At 43.1% G+C, this 21,106-nt stretch overlaps 1 protein-coding gene and 1 long non-coding RNA gene across 4 annotated transcripts in view; one reads left to right on the forward strand and one right to left on the reverse strand.

Moving 5' to 3' along the window:
- LOC142310648 (uncharacterized) overlaps nucleotides 1–21,106 on the forward strand; it is a 480,440-nt gene that overhangs the window by 90,780 nt on the left and 368,554 nt on the right. For 2 of the 3 annotated variants that reach the window (XR_012754199.1, XR_012754201.1), the window contains exon 3: nucleotides 15,762–15,819. This is a non-coding gene — a long non-coding RNA (uncharacterized LOC142310648). The remainder of the gene's footprint in view (nucleotides 1–15,761; nucleotides 15,820–21,106) is intronic. The other variant, XR_012754200.1, reaches the window with a different exon arrangement.
- The window catches only part of RBM20 (RNA binding motif protein 20), a 319,365-nt gene that overhangs the window by 48,046 nt on the left and 250,213 nt on the right, over nucleotides 1–21,106 (reverse strand). Inside the window, exons 6-9 of the mRNA XM_075348223.1 lie at nucleotides 17,583–17,726; nucleotides 15,680–15,811; nucleotides 1,027–1,106; nucleotides 328–949 (exon numbers count right to left, since the gene is read on the reverse strand). Coding sequence (XP_075204338.1) covers nucleotides 328–949; nucleotides 1,027–1,106; nucleotides 15,680–15,811; nucleotides 17,583–17,726 — 978 coding nt within the window. The remainder of the gene's footprint in view (nucleotides 1–327; nucleotides 950–1,026; nucleotides 1,107–15,679; nucleotides 15,812–17,582; nucleotides 17,727–21,106) is intronic.

Below are 21,106 nucleotides of genomic sequence, written 5' to 3' on the forward strand. Positions count from 1 at the left end.
TCCGCATTACCGGTGGACGCAGATAAGGAGATGTTTGTCTTTCCTGCGGTTTCACACACAGCGATGTGTGGTGCTGTAGGAACGAGGAACAACATCGTATCTGCAGCAGTAGCGACATTATGGAAATGAACGACGTGACACAGATCAGTGATTTTTTTACGCTTTTGTGCTCGTTCATCGTCGCACCTAGGATTTACACATTGCGATGTCGCTACCGGCGCCGGAGGTGCGTCACTAACAACGTGACCCTGATGATATATCGGTAGGGATGTCGCTACGTGTAAAGCCCGCCTTATTCTAACAAGTGCATCCTAGGATGTAACTTACCAGATCAGTGTCTTTGTTCACTTTTACATCCTCACTAGTTTCATTTATTTTGCTTTTATCCACGTTCTCTTGCGTGCTGCCTTCAGTCTCTTTATTTGGCTTAGACTCACATGTGTCCTTTTTGACTGCATCTTCTGTGTGACTTTCTTTGTCATCTCGTGGCTTGCCTTCTTCTTTCCTTTTGTTTTTTCCAGATGTATCTGAGGCCTTTGCTTCAGGTTTTGTCTTGGACTCCTTTCTATAATGTTCCCCTTCTCTGCTTTTGTACTTGGATGATGAGTGAGAATTGCTATATTTGTCCCTGTGTCCTCTAAATGAATCGGTTCTCTCATCAAGCTCTTGCTTGTCAGTCTGCCTGTTGTAATGCCTCCTCTCATGCACCCAGTGGTCTGTCCTGTTACCTTTCTCTTCACCACATTCCCTCCATGTACCTTGCTCACGCTCATCCTCCCACCTGCCGTATCCTTGTTGATCCCAGGAATCCCTTCCATTTCCCCACTCTGATCTAGATGCTCCTAACGGACTATGCGTCGAACTACATGAAGTAAAGCTTGGAGTGTGGGACCTCGGGGACAAGGAGCGGCTCACAGGACTGCGCGATCTAGGCCTTTCATTTCGATATCTGAAAGTTAAAACAAATATGTCACAAGAGGCACAGAAAACCAAACTATTCCCTATTATAATATAGTCATAGCTTGCCTGTCTGTATCGCGAAATACGTCTCTTTCCCTCTGTGAATGTATATCATGGATAATGGCATCAACAGTCTTACCGGGCTTCTACAAAAGAAATGAAAATCATAATTAGTATATGAAATAACCAGTGATGACAAAAACATACATGCTATAATCTAAGCCCATCAACTCATGGAGCTGTTATTATATGGTAGCTTCTATCTATATCATTAGGACATAGTGATTACATAGTGTGGCTACAAAGAGCAGCTCACCTGCGGGAAAAGCCTGCACACCACTGCCTTACTTACTCAATGAATAGTCGTGAAGTGATTAACAGCAGGGGATTAGGAAGGAGAGCGGTTCCTGACACCAGGACACCGCATCTTCCCGACGCTGGGACCCACTAGACTTTCTTAGTCTGTAGTTCAATAATGTATGAGAGGAAGGAATAGGAAATAGTCCAATATGCACCAGTGATTCTCCAACAGTGGGCCTTATGCCTGCTTTACACGCTTCAATAAATCTTTCAACCCGTCGTCGGGGTCAAGTTGTAAGTGACGCACATCCGGCATCGTTCGTGACGCATTTCTGTGTGACACCTACGTGCGATCAAGATTGAACGCAAATACGGTGATCGCATACACGTCGTTTATTCCTCATACATTGGACGTTTTGTTGTACGAACCTAGTCAATTGAAACGTGTGACATCCCTCATACGATTTTGATGTCTGAGGCTATGTGCGCAGGTGTGCGCTCTGCACCGCAGCTTAAAAAAGGTCCGCTTCAGAGCGCAGCTGAAAAGCTGCGTTCTGAAGCACCTCACAATGTCTGTCATTCACTAATCTCTGTCAGTCGGTCACTATCTCTGTCCATGTCAGTCTATCCCTCTCCCCCCCCCTCTCATAATCACCGATCCCGATCACCGGCGCGGTGCTGCACGGCATTCACACTGCTCCGGCGGCTTTTACTATTTTGAAAAAGCCGGCCGCTCATTAAACAATCTCGTATTCCCTGCTTTCCCCGCCCACCGGCGCCTATGATTGGTTGCAGTGAGACACGCCCCCCACGCTGAGTGACAGGTGTCTCACTGCACCCAATCACAGCAGCCGGTGGGCGTGTCTATACTGTGCAGTGAAATAAATAATTAAATAAATAAAAAAAAAACGGCGTGCGGTCCCCCCCAATTTTAAAACCAGCCAGATAAAGCCATACGGCTGAAGGCTGGTATTCTCAGGATGGGGAGCTCCACGTTATGGTGAGCTCCCCAGCCTAACAATATCAGCTAGCAGCCGCCCAGAATTGCCGCATACATTAGATGCGACAGTTCTGGGACTGTACCCGGCTCTTCCCGATTTGCCCTGGTGCGTTGACAATCGGGGTAATAAGGATTTATTGGCAGCCCATAGCTGCCAATAACTCCTAGATTAATCATGTCAGGCTTCTCCCCGAGATACCTTCCATGATTAATCTGTAAGTGACAGTAAATAAACACACACACCCGAAAAAATCCTTTATTAGAAATAAAAAACACAAACATATACCCTCGTTCACCACTTTAATAAGCCCGAAAAAGCCCTCCATGTCCGGCGTAATCCAGGATGGTCCAGCGTCGCATCCAGCTGTGCTGCATGAAGGTGACTGGAGCTGCAGAAGACACCGCCGCTCCTGTCAGCTCCACGCAGCTAATGAAGGGAATAGCGCGATCAGCTGAGCTGTCACTGAGGTTACCCGCTGTCACTGGATCCAGCGGTGGCCGCGGGTAACCTCAGTGACAGCTCAGCTGATCGCGCTATTCCCTTCATTAGCTGCGTGGAGGGGACAGGAGCGGCAGTGTATACTGCTGCTCCTGTCACCTTCATGCAGCAGAGCTGGATGCGACGCTGGAGGTCCGTGGATTACGCCGGACATGGAGGGTTTTGTTGGGGTTAATAAATTGGTAATGAGGGAGTTTGTTAGTGTTTTTTTATTTTTAATAAAGGATTTTTTCGGGTGTGTGTGTTTATTTACTGTCACTTACAGATTAATGGGTTATGGGCTGCCAATAAATCCTTATTACCCCGAATGCCAAAGCACCAGGGCAAATCGGGAAGAGCCGGGTACAGTCCCAGAACTGTCGCATCTAATGTATGTGGCAATTCTGGGCGGCTGCTGGCTGATATTGTTAGGCTGGGGGGCTCCCCATAACGTGGAGCTCCCCATCTTGAAAATACCAGCCTTCAGCCGTATGGCTTTATCTTTCTGGTTTTAAAATTGGGGGGACCGCACGCCGTTTTTTTAAATTATTTAATTATTTATTTCACTGCACAGTATAGACACGCCCACCGGCTGCTGTGATTGGGTGCAGTGAGACACCTGTCACTCAGTGTGGGGGCGTGTCTCACTGTAACCAATCATAGGCGCCGGTGGGCGGGGAAAGCAGGGAATACGAGATTGTTTAATGAGCGGCCGGCTTTTTCAAAATAGTAAAAGCCGCCGGAGCAGTGTGAATGCCGTGCAGCGCCGCGCTGGTGATCGGGGATCGGTAAGCATATGAGAGAGGGCTGCTAAATTCAGTTACTCAGGAGATTAGCCTTCACCGGTGAGTCCTTCACTGGTGACCGCTAATCAGGACGCGACACAGACAGAGCCGCAGCATGACAATGAAGTCGGGTGAAGTTCACCCGAGTTCATTCTGATCGTGCGGCTCTTTCTGTGTCTGCTGTCATCTGCCATTCAGCTCTGCTACATGGATGTCTGTGTCTGCTGTTAGCGGCCATGTAGCAGAGCTGAATGGCAGATGACATAGTAAAAACGCATCCCTACACATTACACACGCTTGGCAAGTCAATAAATAAAAAAAAAAAAGGGTGCCCAATGCATACGTCATAGAACACATGATCTGAAAGATCGCACACAAAATTGATCAATTTAACATAGACTACTAACGCACGTGTGACAGCAAATGAACGACCTACGTGCGATCTCATTAAATCGCATATGCGACCTGGGCGTGTCACATCGCATACGAGATCGCACACCTATTTGTAAGGTGTAAAGCTGGCTTTACTATGTTAGATTTGGTGCATTTTCTGATTGTGACACTTCGGTTTCCAAATGTAAGACGAAAACAGTAAATGTGCCCCATTATGTTTTCAGATAACAACACAGAGCACTAGATGGAGGAAATAGACTACACAATACCAAAAATTGTGACAATCGCAGTAGTCAGCACACATATGAGACAACATTACCAGTGTGATACGTATCAATAATGATGATAACAATAAGAACATATTCGCAGCACTTTACAATTAAGCGGGGACAAGTACAAACAATAAAGACAATACAATGTAACAATATAGTTTATTTACTTATTTTATTAACTTTCATAGTACTATTAATTCCACAGCGTTTTACAGATGTGATCATCACTGTCCCCATTGGGGCTCACAATCTACATTCCCTATCACTTTGTCTTTGGAGTGTGGGAGGTACCCGGAGCACCTAGAGGAAATCCATGAAAATATGAGGAGAACATACAAACTGCTTGCAGATGTTGTCCTTGGAGGGATTTGAACTTAGGACCCCAGAGCTGCAAGACTGCAGTGCTAACCACTGAGCCACCGTGCCACCCTACTGACCTGTTACAGGAGGACTGAGGGGCCTGCTCACTGCTTACAATCTATAAGGACATAGTGGGCACACAATAGGGGGAGAGTTAGGTTACTGAGTTGAGGTGATAGGCTTGTCTAAAGAGAAGTGTTTTTAACGCACGTCTAAGAACATGGGGGTTACATATTAGTCGGATCATCTGGGGTAGGGCATTCCAGAACACCTTCGCAACACGAGAGACGTTGTGGAGACGGAGGTGCAAGGTTCAGATTATAGAGGGTGTGAGCCTTAGATCAGTTGCAGACCGGAGGGCATTACTTCAACGGTTTGTGTCTAACATTGAGGGTACAGTGTAAGTCAGTTACTAGAAGCACATGTTCAGTCTAATCCCTTAGGTCAGGAGAAGTCCAGGTCAGGAGGTTGTGCAGCTGCCACAAGCAAGCCCATGTCCCCAAATTAAATGCTATGGAATGTACAGTCCTTTCTGGCAAGTTTGGTATCACATAAACCCAGACAGAAGCTAAAAACAGCCTTCCCTGAGTCCTGCCGACCATCAGGGGTTAACATATTTAATGTATGCTCCACTGCAGAGTATCGGATTCAATCTATTAATACTATTCAACTCCTAGTGATTTACTATTCTCTATATCTGTTCTTAGGTAAAATGTATTGCTCATCAAGTTTCTCCGAGAGAGAAAAGTGACTACATGGGTGGCTGATCTGACGTGCAGCACAATAAAATGTCACAGGCATGTGGTTGTTTTTCCAGATGTGTATCACAATCTTCATAAGAAACAGTATGGATAACAGTGTATAAACAGTTAAATGGCCACAAATATTGAAATCTGGAAAACTGATATGTACCTCTATTTCACAGTACAGCCTCGTGTAACAGTTTGATACAATTCCTAATGTTTGTAGTTGCCTTAAATAAAACATGACATTATCTGATATTTGAGAGGGGCGAGCTGTGCAGCGGGTCATGCCATATCCCGCACAATTGTGGCACAAAGCCATTTATTGGGGAAAAGAATGCAGCAACCACACCGCTCCATCCATGGGATGAGAGATAAAAGGAAAGCTGTAACAATGACCCTATCCAGCAGGCATCACATCTATCACCAATTAGGAGATATTTTGAGACGCTTTTTATCTTGCATTTCCTAAATATATATTATATAAAATAACTTAGAAATATTATTAGCATTAGAACTATTTGCCTTTGGGATGTGGTTACATACTCTATCTTTTTTGCCGTGTGTGCCGCGCCTTGATTTGCGGTCACACGTGAAGGACTCGCCTGTGATCGCAAATCCCCTGAGTGACTGCAGTGACCCGGGCGATCAGCTGTGCTTTCACTCAGGTTACTCGCGGCCACAGCAGCAGTCCTCCACCTGAGAGCGGTGGCCGCGAGTAACCACAATGACAACACAGCTGATTGCGCTACTCACTTCAATTGCTGCATGGAGCTCACAGGAGCGGCGGTGTTCTACTGCCGCTCCTGTCAGCTTCCGATGTAGCAGAGCTGAAAGTGTTGTGGGACCTTGCGTGGATTATGTCGGACCTGGAGGTGTTTTTGAGGGGTTATTAAAGTGGTGAAAGAGGGTGTTTTTTTGTCTTTCATTCCAAATAAAGGATTTTTCGGGTGTGTGTGTTTATTTTCTTTAACTTACAGGTTAATCATGGAAGGTATCTCGGGGAGACGCCTGCCATGATTAACCTAGGACTTAGTGGCAGCTATGGGCTGCTGCCATTAACTCCTTATTACCCCGTTTGCCACCGCACCCGGGCAATTCGGGATGAGCCGGGTAAAGTCCCGGAACTGTCGCATCTAATGGATGTGGCAATTCGGGGCGGCTGCTGGCTGATATTGTTAGGCTGAGGGGCTCCCCATAACGTGGAGCTCCCCATCCTGAGAATACCAGCCTTCAGCCATGTGGCTTTACCCTGGCTGGTATCCAAATTGGGGAGACTGCACGTCATTTTTTTTTTAAATATTTATTTTTTTTACTGCTCGATACAGACACGCCCACTTGCGGCTGTGATTGGTTGCAGTGAGACAGCTGTCACTCAGCATGGAGGCGTGTCTGATTGCAACCAATCATAGGCGCCGGAGGGCGGGGAAAGCAGGGAATACGTAATGGATTAATGAGCGTCCAGCATTTTCAAAAGAGAAGAAGCTGCCACAGTGTGAACGCCATGCAGCGCCACTCCGGTGATCGTGGATCGGTGAGTATGAGAGAGTGGGTGAGAGGGAGAGACCGACATGGACAGAGAGAGAGATAGAGAGATAGAGAGAGACCGACCGACAGAGAGAGAAAGACGAAAGACCTGCCTTTGTTATGTTAAAAAAACATGCGGATTGCAACAATAATGCAATGCAAACGCACTGCTTAACATTTTGCCAGTGATTTTCTACAACTCATTGATTTCAATAGGTGTAGAACGCAGCCAAAATGGCAAAAACAATTGACATGTTGCTCCTTCAAAAGCAGAGATTTTTGACAATCAAAACGCTGCTTTTCAAAAAGCATCAAGTGCACAGATTTTGCATGATTCTCATAGACTTTGCTGGGGAATCAGAACGCATGCATTTTGTCAATGACAAAGTGCAGCTGTAAATGCAGCCAAAACGCAGAAAAAAACGCAGAGTGCGCACATAGCCTTAAAGGGACTGTCTCAGGTTCATTCTTCAGTAGTGCTCTGCTCCTTGGGCTTCGTGCTCAGCGGAGGAGCGCCTAAAGATTTACAATTTGGGCTAGCAGCATGGCTGAGCGGCTTGGCTAAGCGACTGTCTTGGACAGCACACTTCCCAGTGCGTCTAGCAGCGGCAGCTTTGGTTCTGTAGTATTTGTAAAGTGCTGGGGCTCTGAAACTATCCGGATCCAATTAGTTCCTTACTTAACCCTCAACTGATGAGGTGGGGTTTGCAACGCCTCAGGGAAATTTTGTTCAGCTGGCATTCATTGGAAAATGCTGGTATGAATCATCAATGTATTACATTTTCCGATATTTGTGGGTGTCAATAATTTGGTATACTCATGTGTAATCAATCGCAAACATGATCTTTGCATTTTCTGTAAAAATTAGAGATTTCTAAACACTGGGGTATAGGAAGCCCCACATCACCAGTTGCGTGACAAAAATCCCACCTCATCAGTTGAGGGTTAAGAAAGCGTCCACCTCTGCACTGAGAGATGTACTCTGTTCTTGAAAACTAAAAGAGTTAAATTGCAAAGTTGATTGTTTTTATAAGCAATTTGCGAGGTTAACCATTTACAAAGGCGAGACAACGTCTTAAAATTTGTGTTGTTCACTCTCACAATAATCAAAACCACACGGACTGTAAAAAAGTAAAGCCAGACATATATCATACCAAACAAAAGGTATCATATAGTACCAACTCAATGTATGCAAAAAGAGGACTAATAGAAATGTATCATGATCCATTTGACGAACCTAAATTATTTTATACCGACACTCATCTTACTACTGGTAACACTCAGCTCATCACTGGTCTGTTCATTCAAATCTATAACTATGAGCAGGTGTAGATTTGAGGTACAAATGTCCCCAATTTGGGCATACATTATACTGTGGCCAGCCATGTCCCTTTTTCTTATCATATTTGAAAAGTTTTGAGAAGGGTAAAATTATCTGTGCAAAAAAATTTAGATTTTTTTTTTTTTTTTAAATAATGTGAAAAAGGTTTAAAGCTTTGGGGATTTTTTTTCAATTGAAAATGCTGACATCCTGGGCGCATCGGGAAAGTAATTAGGCCCTTGTGACATCATGACATTGCTTTAGGCCTACCGTAGTATTCTCAAAAGGAGCCCAATATGTTGCCATTTGCATGCGGCCGTGGAGCTTTATACTGTCCTGGTTTGCTTGCCACGTGGTACCACAGCGGACACCTAACCAGAATACGGTGAATCCTTTTGCTCATCTCTACATTCTAAAGTTCATTACACAATAAACACTCTGCCAAAATAGCACTGGGGTGGGATTTTTTAAATAGATTTATGTCTGTTTTCTGCCTTTAAAAAAAACAACCACATTTTGAGGCCAGCCGTACACTGTTGTAGATCTGACACATGGATTCTAGAGATGTTCCAAATTTATTAGGAGGCTTCTTAATAATTTAGGAGCCTGGTCTCCTGCTAGACTGTGGAGAATCATATGTTGCTGCCATGTTCTCTTTTAAGGCTCTCCATAGGTTGTGAAGATCACGGCTGTCTATGACTGACTTAGTACTAATTCTAGCTATCTCCGATATTACGCTGACCCTGCATGTATATGATGTAATGTGTTAGCAAATCTCCCACTGAGTTGTAAACACTTTCCATCCCATCTCATGCTGGGTAAAATAATCAAGATGGGAGAGGTTAACAGTGTAAAGTTACTTACAATGCTCATACATCCAGACATGCAGCATTACCATTGGCCTCTATTTTCAGAGATGTCAGTGAGAACAGTGTCCTTCTTTTCAACCCTTACATTTACTAACCTGTCAGATTTTTCATCTACTTGTAAATATGAGAAAGAAGAGGGAACAACGGCAGCTGCATATAATCAAACTGTCCATACTCACACGGCAAAAATATATTGGCAGCTAACGAATGTAATGCTAGTATGCTGCCTGAATAAAGAATTTCACCTTTGTTGGCTCCTCTCTATATGTCAGAAGAGATTCATTTACACCAGTCTGTAGCCATGGATCTAGCATACAACGCCCAGCCTCTTAGTAGTAGTAAGTCGTCTGTTGACAGGTAGTGGAAGAAGCGGCCATGACTGTCTCTGCACCAATCTTTAACCCCTTAAGGACGAAGCCAGTTTTGTCCTTAATGCCCAGGCCATTTTTTGCAATTCTGACCAGTGTCCCTTTATGAGGTTATAACTCTGGAACGCTTCAACGGATCCCGGTGATTCTGACATTGTTTTTTCGTGACATATTGTATTTCATGATAGTTATAAATTTAGAACGATATTTTTTGCTTTTATTTGTGAAAAAATCGGAAATTTGATGAAAATTTTGAAAATTTTGCAATTTTCAAACTTTTAATTTTTATGCCCTTAACCCAGAGAGTTATGTCACACAAAACAGTTAATAAATAACATTTCTCACTTGTCTACTTTACATTAGCGCAATTTCTGAAACAAAATGTTTTGGGGTTAGGAAGTTAGAAGGGGTCAAAGTTCATCTGCAATTTCCCATTTTTTCAACAAAATTCACAAAACCATTTTTTTTAGGGACCACATCACATTTGAAGTGACTTTGAGAGGCCTAAGTGACAGAAAATACCTAAAAGTGACACCATTCTCAAAACAGCACCCCTCAAAGTACTCAAAACCATATCCAAGAAGTTTATTAACCCTTCAGGTGCTTCACAGGAACTAAAGCAAAGTGGAATGAGAAAAGCAAAAAATAAAATTTTACCCAAAATGTTGCTCTACCCCAAATCTATTCACTTTTAGAAGAAATAACACAACAAAATGAACCCCAAAACTTGTTACCCACTTTCTTATGAACGCGCCAATACCCCACATGTGGTCAGAAACCTTTGTTTGGACAAATGGGAGGGCTCGGAACAGAAGGAGCAATATTTGAATTTTGGAAAGCAAATTTGGCTGAAATAGATTGCGGGCACCATGTTGCATTTACATGTCCGCTAAGGTACCTAAACAGCAGAAACCCCTCACAAGTGACACCATTTTGGAAACTAGACCCCTTAAGGCTTCTATCTAGGGGTATAGTGAGCATTTTGGATCCACAAGTACTTCACAGATTTTGATAACGTTACGTTGTCACATTGAAAATTTTCATTTTTTTCTCAAAAATGTTGCTTTAGCATCAATTTTTTCACTTTTTCAAGAGGTAATTCCAAAAATTTGACCCCAATGTTTGTTACCCACTTTTTTATGAGCGCGGTGATACCTCACTTGTGGTCTGAAACCTTTGTTTGGAGAAATGGGAGGGCTTGGAACGGAAGGAGCAATATTTGAATTTTGGAAAGGAAATTTGGCTGAAAAAGATTGCGGGCACCATGTCGCATTTGGAGGACCCCTAAGGTACGTAAACAGCAAAAAAACACCACAAGTGACCCCATATTGGAAACTAGGCCCCTCAAGGAATTTATCTTGATGTTTGGTGAGTACCCTGAACCTCCAGGTGCTTTACAGAAGTTTATAACGTTGAGCCATGAAAATAAAAAAATAAAATTTTACCACAAAATTGTTACTTCAACCAGGTAGCTTTTTTTTTTCACAAGGGTAACAGGAAAAAAATCACCATGAAATTTATTGCGCAATTTCTCCTGAGTTTGTTGATATCTTGCATGTGGTGGAAATCAACTGTTTGGGCACACTACAGGGCTCAGAAGAGAAGGAGTGCAATTTGACTGCAAAATTGGCTGGAATCAATAGCGGACGCCATGTTGCATTAGGAGAGCCCCTGAGGTGCCTAAGCAGTGGAGGTCCCCCACAAGTGACCCCATTCTGGAAATAAGACCCCTCAAGGCTTTAATCTAGGTGTATATTGAGCATTTTGAATCCACGAATACTTCACAGAATTTGATAAGCTTAGGTTGCCATATTGAAATTTTCATTTTTTTCACAAAAATGTTGATTTAGCGACACATTTTTCACTTTTTCAAGAGGCAACAACAAAACGTGTACCCCACAGGTTGTTATCTAATTTCTTGTGAGCGCAGGGATACCCCACATGTGGCCAAAAACCTTTGTTTGGATAAATGGGAGGGCTTGGAATGGAAGGAGCACCATTTGAATTTTGGAAAAGTTGAAGTAAATTGCACGCACCATGTCACATTAGCAGGGCCCCTTGGGTACCTATACATCAGAAACCCCCCACAAGTGACCTCATTTTGGAAACTGGACCCCTCAAGTATTTTATTCAGGAGTATAGTAAACATTTTGAATCCACAGGTACTTCACAAAAATGTTGCTGTAGCAACAAATTTCTCACTGTTAAGGGGGGTTTACACGCTGCGACATCGCTAATGCGGAGTCGTTAGGGTCACGGAATTGGTGACGCACATCCGGCCGCATTAGCGATGTTGCTGCGTGTGACACCGATGAGCGATTTTGCATCGTTGCAAAAACGTGCAAAATCGCTCATCGGTGACATGGGGGTCCATTCTCGATTATCGTTACTGCAGCAGTAACGATGTAGTTCGTCGCTCCTGCGGCAGCACACATCGCTATGTGTGACGCCGCAGGAACGAGGAAGCTCTCCTTACCTGCCTCCCGGCCGCTATGAGGAAGGAAGGTGGTGGGCGGGATGTTCCGGCCACTCATCTCCGCCCCTCCGCTTCTATTGGGCGGCCGCTCAGTGACGTCACTGTGACGCCACACGGACCGCCCCCTTAGAAAGGAGGCGGTTCGCCGGTCACAGCGACGTCGCCGGGCAGGTAAGTATGTGTGATGCGTCTGCGCGATGTTGTGCGGCACGGGCAGCGATTTGCCCTTGTCGCACAACAGATGGGGGCGGGTACCCACGCTAGTGATATCGGGACCGATATCGCAGCGTGTAAAGTAGCCTTTAGGCTATGTGGCCATGATCCAGCGACACGGCGTCTAGTACCCAGTGTCAGCCTCCTGCAGAAATGTGAGTGTTGTCCACGGGAGAACGCAGCTGCCCATGCCCACGATTTGGGTTCAGGCTGCTGTGGACTTTAGTTCTATTCTACCTGCAAAGAACACTCATCTCCGCAGCATAAATTGACATGCTGAGGCTCGGGAAGCTGCGCCACAGGTCGATTTATGCTGCGGAGAAAAGAAACACAGTGGGCACGGGATTTCTAAAAATCCTTACACTGTGCTTCTACTGCACAACGCAGCGTTATGGACGCAGGGAAAACACTCTGCGCCCAAAACGTTGCAAACCCTGATTGTGGGCACACAGCGTAAAATGCTACAATGGATGAATGGATAGATGTCAAACATATATAACGTCCCACCCCCCTGCATATTCTAAGCTGGCGCCCTTTAGTGCCTTTCATGTGACACTAAAGGATGCCTAGCCTTGTATTTAGCCCAAAAAAAATAAAAAAATAATTAAAATAAATGACGTGGGGTCCCCCCTATTTTTGATAGCCAGCTAGGGTAAAGCAGACAGCTGTAGCCTGCAAACCACAGCTGACAGCTTCATCTTGTCTGGTGATCAATTTGGAGGGCTCCCCAAGCTGTTTTTTTTTTTAAATTATTTATAAATAAATAATTAAAAAAACAAAACAAACGTGGGGTCCCCCCAAATTAGATCACCAGCCAAGGTGAAGCTGACAGCTGGGGTCTGGTATTTTCAGGATGGGAAGAGCCATGGTTATTGGACTCTTCCCAGCCTAAAAATAGCAGGCCGCAGCCGCCCCAGAAGTGGCGCATCCATTAGATGCGCCAATTCTGGCGCTACGCCCCAGCTCATCCCGCGCCCTGGTGCGTTGGCTAACGGGGTAATGAATGGGGTTGATACCAGATGTGTAATGTCACCTGGCATCAAGCCCAGCAATTAGTTATGTCACGGCGTCTATCAGATACCCGACATAACTAATTGACAGTAATAAGAAAAAAAATTGACAACAAAAAAAAATTTATTTGAAAAAACACTCCCCAAAACATTCCCTGATTGACCAATTTATTGAAAAGAAAAAAAAAAAAACCACAATAATCCATTTGGACGTCCCACGTCGCCTCTGGACCTTCTAGAATATGGGGGACACGTTCAGGGAACGTATCCCCCATTTTCTAGGAGGGCAGACCCTCCATTTGAGGAGAGTGGGTGCAAAGAATCTGCACCTACTCTCCCCGGGTCACAGCTGCAGACTCTGTGCAGCAGCCAGCGTCCTGAACACAGGAAGCTGACAGCCGCGCTCTGCACATGTGACCGGAGTCTGCAGAGAAGGAGCCGGATGAGGGGGCCGCGGGGGATCAGCGCTCCGGTATGTATGACACCGGGGGACACCGGGGGACACCAGGGGGGGGTAGGGGGGGACCCGGCAGGGCCTAGGGAGCAGGTTTCTGTCGTATGTGTTATGGCACATACGACAGAAACCATAGGAACAGTGGAAATGCGGCCGGCGCGCTGCTGTGCTCTCCGATGCGCGCGGCCATCTTGGATTTTTGGGAGGGGGTTGGGGGTCGGGGGGGGCACTTTGGGGATACCGAGGGGACCGGAGGGAACCGGGAAAAAGATTTATCTCCCATCTGGCATGTTTGATCATGCCAGATGGGAGATAAATGATTTTTTACCGGCGCGGTCATTTACTATAACTTGATGATCGGTATACGGTGTATACCGGTCATCAGGTGAGCGGGGACCGGAAAAACCGGCCAGAATCATGATCTCCAGGGTCTCAGCTACCCCCGGCAGCTGAGACCCCGGAAATTTTCTGACTCTGGGGGGCGCTAGACCCTTTTTTCCGACCGCCGTTTTAAAACGGCAGAAAGGAATAAGTACCCTTTTTTAGTGCCGTTTTAAAACGTAACGCGGTCGTAATGGGGTTAATTAAGCTCTTGTTTATTGAATATTTTGTTTTTCTTTGTTTTTCTTCAAATTCTTTTTATTCTCAAAATGAATGTTGCTCTAAAACAAATATTACCAGCTTGTACATACACAGTGTCTTTGCTGTGTTTTACATTACCAAGAAAGCGCATGAGATTTCTGAAATCGGTGCTTATTTTTTTCCTTCCACTTTGAACTTGCAAAGTGTATTTTCAAATCTGCAGCATACTGAAAGAGTTGTCCGAGACTTTAACATAATCTATCCCCAATCTGATTGGTATAATCCCCACCAATCCGCTGTTCCCAGTGCCGCCACTGGCCAGTCACTTACAAAGTCTGCATAAGTCTAGTATGTTTAGGCTGCTTTACACGCTGCGACATCGCTAAAGATATATCGTCGGGGTCACATTGTTAGTGACACACATCCGGCGCCGTTAGCGATATCGCAGCGTGTGACACCAAGGATCGCAAAAACGTCAAAAATCGTTGATCGTTGACACGTCGCTCCTTTTCATAATATCGTTGGTGGTGCATGCCGCTGGTTGTTCGTTGTTCCTGGGGCGTCACACATCTCTATGTGTGACGCCGCAGGAACCTTACCTGTGTCCACCGGCAATGAAAGAGGTGGGCGGCATGTTCTGGCCGCTCATCTCCGCCCCTCCTCTGCTATTGGGCGGCCGCTTAGTGATGCCGCAGTGACGTCGCTGTGACGCCAAACGCACCTCCCCCTTGAAGAAGGGATTCTTCGACGGTCACAGCTACGTCGCTTAAAAGGTATGTGTGTGTGACGCTGCCGTAGCAATAACATTCGCTACGGCAGCGATCACCAAATGTCACACGAACGACGGGGGCGGGTGCTATCACGCACGACATCGCTAGCGATGTCACAGAGTGTAAAACACCCTTTACTCCACAACTTTGGCCCAACAATTAGTGCTGTGTATGGTGGATCCACAGCATAATCCACAGCAGTTGAAATCCTGTGAGCATACACTCAGGCTTTCTTCACTCTGATTTTTGTTGTTTTTTTTTTTTAATTTGCAAATGGCATGCATTTGATACCGTAGAATTATTATCAGCCTTTTTCAAGCCTATCAATTGGCTTTTTTACTTTTTGTTTAATATTAAAGTACTGCAGAATTTATTGGGAAAACAGCAGAAAAAAAGCCATAACTAGAGTAAGCTATCATTGATAGAAAACACTAAAAGCAGAAAGTCTTTGTATATTTCATAATACAATAAAGTATTTTACATGCATCTGTCCTGGAAGAAATGAAACTCTCAAAGAACAGTTAAAGTTATGCAAATAATGCAGCAAAAAAAGAAAAAAAAAAACAACCTCTACAACCATAGTCAGAGTGCTATTGTATATGGTGTGTGAATTTAAGCTACATATTTTGCACCAATGGAGAGTATAATAAAATGACAGGGGGTGTAAAAAAAAAAAAAAAAAAATTCACACACTGAAAAATTAGGTTATTTTGAAATAAATGCAATGGTAGCCTATGGTCACAAAAAAAAACCCAAACAATTCTTTCACATAACTATGTAAAGCGTAAATTCCTCTACCTTCAGCTGTAACTCTTTGTATCTCTTTGACATACGAATCAATAGTGTTTCATCATTCATTATTGCTGGTTTCTCCTTGTAGTACTGCACCATTGCCTCTGCTGCCTCGGTGAACGCCATCTCCAGAAATGCCTGTAAGTGTAAGTAGAACATATTTGTCTATACATGTCACAATTGTATCTGGTAACAATTCTTCATATTTGATTTCTTTGCACATAGTATGAGATTACAGTAAACAGCACATTGTATATTGATGTCTTTCTTTGTGCATATATCAGTTTTATGTTCCTAGAGACATTAATAACCCTATTAGTGTAGCAGCCATTATTGGCGAATACTTATTTGTTATCTTCATCTTGCTGTTTTGTTTTGTTTTTTTTATTCCAGTATCATAGCTATATTTTGGGGTTTGTTAGGGTTTTTTTTAAATTATATCTGTGCTGTAAAAATGGTGTTAACTTTTTTGAGTAAAAGTTTTGTGATATCAATTTTTTACAGTTTTTCCTCATGTTTTACTGACTTTAGTAAATTTAGAAAGTAGTTATCTATTTTTGTAAAAAGGTGCTGTATGTTGCCATATTCTTAGAAGTGTAAAAAAAATGTTCCTTTAAATTCCGGCAGCTAAATAGGAAAGGGTTCTTTACAGTTAGAGCAGTCAGATTGTGGAATTCCCTACTACAAGAAGTAGTAATGTCTGACACTATAACAGTTTATATATCAGGCTGGATGATTTCCTCAGTACACAACATTGTCGGTTATAATTTATTTAGTGATGAAATGTATAATTGGCGGGGAAGGGTGAACTAGATGGACCCGGGGGCTTTTTTCAACCTATGTAACTATGTAAAATAGATGGAGCAGTGTGCAATTGCTATTGAGTGAGGCATTAAATGGCTTAAGCAGCCAGGATCAGAAGATATTACACTGTTAGGATTCAGAAGTCTGATTTTATTACGTCCGTAAAAAAAAAAAAAAAGACCAATTAAATTGATCGGACACTTATCAGATTGTGTTCTGAGTGTCATTAGTTTTTCTCATCTCAGGAAAAAAAAATGTTTCTCCACCTTATTCATTCTGTTAGCCAATCTCATCCCAGTGCAGTCCGATTTTTTTCCACCGACCCATAGACTTGCATTGTCAATTTTGATCTAACACTCAAATCAAAGTTGTCCTTGTCTCTGAATGAATGGCCCCCACAGACTATCACAGGTACAAGTTCTATCCATGAAATCAGACATCTAAACAAGCCCTTAGTTTTAATATAATACTGACGCCTGCTACATTTGCAGCAAGCGCAATGCTTATGCACACTCCATACATTCCCTTGATCATGATTAAGAGTGCGTTGTCACTTGAAACGCGTCGCTGACGTCGGTCATGTTATTATCTTGACTGCAATGTGCTGTATACTTGTGCCAAAAGGAAAATAAAAGAAAAATTGATATCCCTCTGTTGAAGCTGGACTTTTTTCTATTTGGATCTTGCTTGAGGCATGGCAGCACCTTGTCTGGGCTCCAGAGGGTAGCTGAGATTGATCGACACGGTGAGCTGAACCTGTTTATTCCCTTGCGTCATTTGCAGCTTGCATATGTCAGGTATTACCAGTGTGTTAATGGTACATTCTCATTTTATACTTGTATGGGCATATTTGGTGTAGTTTGCAGCACATGGGAGCCATTCTTTGCAGGAAAAGTCAATTCTGCTGAATCTTGTGGGACTCAGCAGTGAGACACCCTCTGGTTAGAAAGTAATAAAATATTCAAGCAAAATGCCATCACTTGTGGTTATGGAATCAACCATCTATCGAAACAGTTACCGTACATCACTCTGTGTTAAATTTATATTTATGTACGGAATTAAAATATTTCTTGGTATACTGATAAAGGATTAGTATAAAACGTACCTGATTTGTTGATTTCATCAAGATATAGTTGGTGACTTTGCCGAATGGTAGGCCAAGGTTAACAACATCAGTCTCATTGCAGCTTCCTTCAGGAAGATTACAAATGTGAACCACTCGCCCAATGGAAGATTTCCTTTGTGTAAACTGAGAAAACAAAAAAACAGATTTAGGCTATGTGCCCACGTAGCGTATTTTCATGCAATTACGCTGCGATCTGCACCGAAGCGTAACTGCATGCGTCCTGCGTCCCCAGCACAATCTATGAAGATTGTGCCTAATCCATGCCCACGTGACATATTAGAACGCAGCGCTTCGGCTACTGCCGAAGCGCTGCGTTCTAAGAAGTGACATGTCAATTCTTTTGTGCGCTCTGCATGCAGCCCCCGCTCTGTCTATGGGAGAGGCTGCATCCAGAGCGCAAGAAATCGGCTTTTCATTACAGACTCTTTCTGCAGCGATTTGAAGCGCACTTGTGCTGTTCAAATCGCTGCAGAAATTTCTGCAGGGACAGAACGCAACGAACGCACATAGCCTTACTATCAGATTAATAATATCATCATCCTTAATTAGGATGGTCCGTTGTTGTAGTTTGCATGGACTAGCAAATATATATAGACTGTAATGATCCAGCTCCAAAATTTAAATACCTTTTTTTTTAAGAGTTCTGTATTTCTGTTATGATCCATATTCTTTATGTAAACTTTGCAACACATTTTTTTCCTCATAAAAATACCAAACTACATAACATTTTCCTCTTTAAAGGTCTAATTATTTTTTTTAGAGAAAATTTCTAAAGAAAATCACATTTTGTTGTAATTACATTTACCTTTGTGTTCTTCACTGATAGCAACCACTTATGGCACTAAGAGAAATAAAGCTGGATGGCTGACAAGTTATTGCTGAGCTCTCCCATTACAAGTTTCCTAGAGTGAATACAGAGCTTAGCACTTGCAGAATGATAGGATAGACCAGGAACAACACACATGCTTGTCTCTAGAGGGAATCAAAAAATTCCGTAGAGCCTCTGTTAGGAGTCTCGACACAGAAACCAGCCAGATATCCCTCCGTGAAGGACCCAGCCAAGGAGTGGCTCTTTTTAGGAGACCACCATAACCACCATATTAAGTGTCCCTTTAAGTCAATATCCAAGTTTTTGACAAGTTTAAAGATATGACAAGGGAAATACCAAGGCCAGGTATCCATCCACAGACAGCTGTTTCGGGGTATTGCCCTTCATCAGTGTGGAGTAGGATTTAAGTGATTTCTTCCACTTTGAGCTTTGTTGGTGACATGACACAACCTTTATTATAGAACGCATAGCATGCACTCAATGGAGACTATTATTACAGTGGTTTTTATCCATTTTACCCCCAAAAAATGTGTATGATTAGCACAAGCTATAATAACAAACGGGCCTATTGTACACATTACATGTCCTACAAAGGAAAAGTGGCGAAGCTGCTTATAGTAACTTATTCACTTCAAAATCTTATTTTGTGGTGTCCGCTTTTTACAAAGCTGCAACTGAATTGGTTGCCATGTGCAAATGGTCCACTTTTCTTTTCCACCAGTTTTAAAATACGCTCCCATTTATTATTTGCTTTAGACAACTGCAGTGGGCCGATTTAGGCTTGGTTCACATGTCCTGTAGTCATCCGTGATAGCGGAGCCTTTGGAGATCCATTTTCAAAATAGTTGTGCAAACACAACTTTTTTGTCCATTGTTAAATAACGGATATTGGCCAGATCAATTTTTAACATGTGGAGTCTATGCACAACAGACCCGTTCTAATGGATGACTGCAGGACTACTTAGCCTAACCTTGTAACTGAGGTGACTATAGATGACCCTGTTACAGTGGTAAAAAAATATCAATTAAAAAAAATATATATTCCCCAGAGAACTTTGAGAGCTCTTAGGGAACAATTATGTAAAATAAATATATAAATGTAAAAAAATATTGCAAAACTTAAAAGTAATATGTAAAAGTCCCATCTGCAAAATAAGTAAAAATAAAAGAAACATATAATAAATTTTTATTTCATCTAACAAAAAAACTACATCTGTTATTATCCACATGACGATTACAACTTAACTTACTACCAAAGGATAGTGCCAGCTCCTTAAAATATAATAACAAGTTAATTACAAAGGATAAAGAAAAGGCTGAGATATTAAACAGGCACTACTCATCAGTGTTCATCAAGGAACTGACTGTTCCAGGGATCATTCAACAAGTCAAAAATCAAAGTTCACCACCTGATATAATTAATTTAACATAAGAAGTACGTCTGAGTAGATTAAAGATTGACAAATCCCCAGGGCCAGATGGCATTCATCCATGGATATTGAGGGAATTGAGGTCAGTAATTGACAGACTGCTGTATCTAATCTTCTAAGGCCAGCTTCTCACTTGCGAGTTTCTCGCAGTAGTGCTATGCGAGAAAATCTCGCATTGGAATCGGACACGTTAGTGAATGATTCAGCTCGCATTAGCGATTTTTTTTCTCAGTCCAAATCAGACTGAGAAAAAAATCGCAGCATGCTGCTTTTTTGCGAGTTTCTCACACCATTTTTCTCAATTATTTCCTATGGAAGCGTGTTTAAAGAAGGATCACACACGCGCACCAGCGTTCCAATTTGCGAGTGTGGCAGTAACTTCGCTCATTCATTATTCAACAGATGAATGTGACATCACATTTCCAAAGGTTAATTATCTGACACATGCGTAATCCAATTAATTTTGTTAAGATGTTGCAGGAAACATGCATCTCAATCGCATCACACACGCGAGTCAAATCATTAAATTATTCAAAACAAGCATCGCACTTGCATTGCACTCTGACCTAACGTGAACTAAAATCAGCCGAGTTTTTTCCAGCCTAGTCGGACCGATTTTACACGCATAGGTGTGTTTTCGGCCTTAGACTCGCTTGTAACAGCGTTGGTGCCTCAGGATTGGAGGATTGCTGATGTGGGACCGATAAAACAAAAAAGGTAAGAGTGTAGATCCAGGGATCCAGGCAGGTGCTGTCCAGTAAGCCTGACATCAGTAGTGTGCAAAGTTTTTGAGGGCATTTTAAGGGATGACATGCAAAAATATATTGCAGAAAATATATTGCAGAAAATAATATAATAACCGACAGACAGCATGGATTCATCAACGATAAGTCGTGTCTAACCAACATGTTGGAGTTCTAGGAGGAGGTAAGTGCAAACCTGGATATTGGTAATGCAGCTGATGGATTTATTTGGACTGTGCAAAGGCATTTGATCCTGTACCACATAATTGCCTCATACTACAGCTCCAGAAGCAAGGACTAGGGAAAACTATATGCAACTGGGTAAGGAATTGGCTAAAAGGAAACAACAGTAGTCATAAATGGTATATTCTGTAAATGGGAATTTGTGCTGGGAGCAGTGGTTACTGCAGGGATCTGTACTGGGAGCAGTGTGGACTGCAGGAATCTGTGCTGGGAGCAGTGGGGGCCGCAGGGATCTGTACTGGGAGCAGTGGGGACCGC

The sequence above is a fragment of the Anomaloglossus baeobatrachus genome, chromosome 5 (assembly GCF_048569485.1).
Source record: "Anomaloglossus baeobatrachus isolate aAnoBae1 chromosome 5, aAnoBae1.hap1, whole genome shotgun sequence".
NCBI lineage: Eukaryota > Metazoa > Chordata > Amphibia > Anura > Aromobatidae > Anomaloglossus > Anomaloglossus baeobatrachus.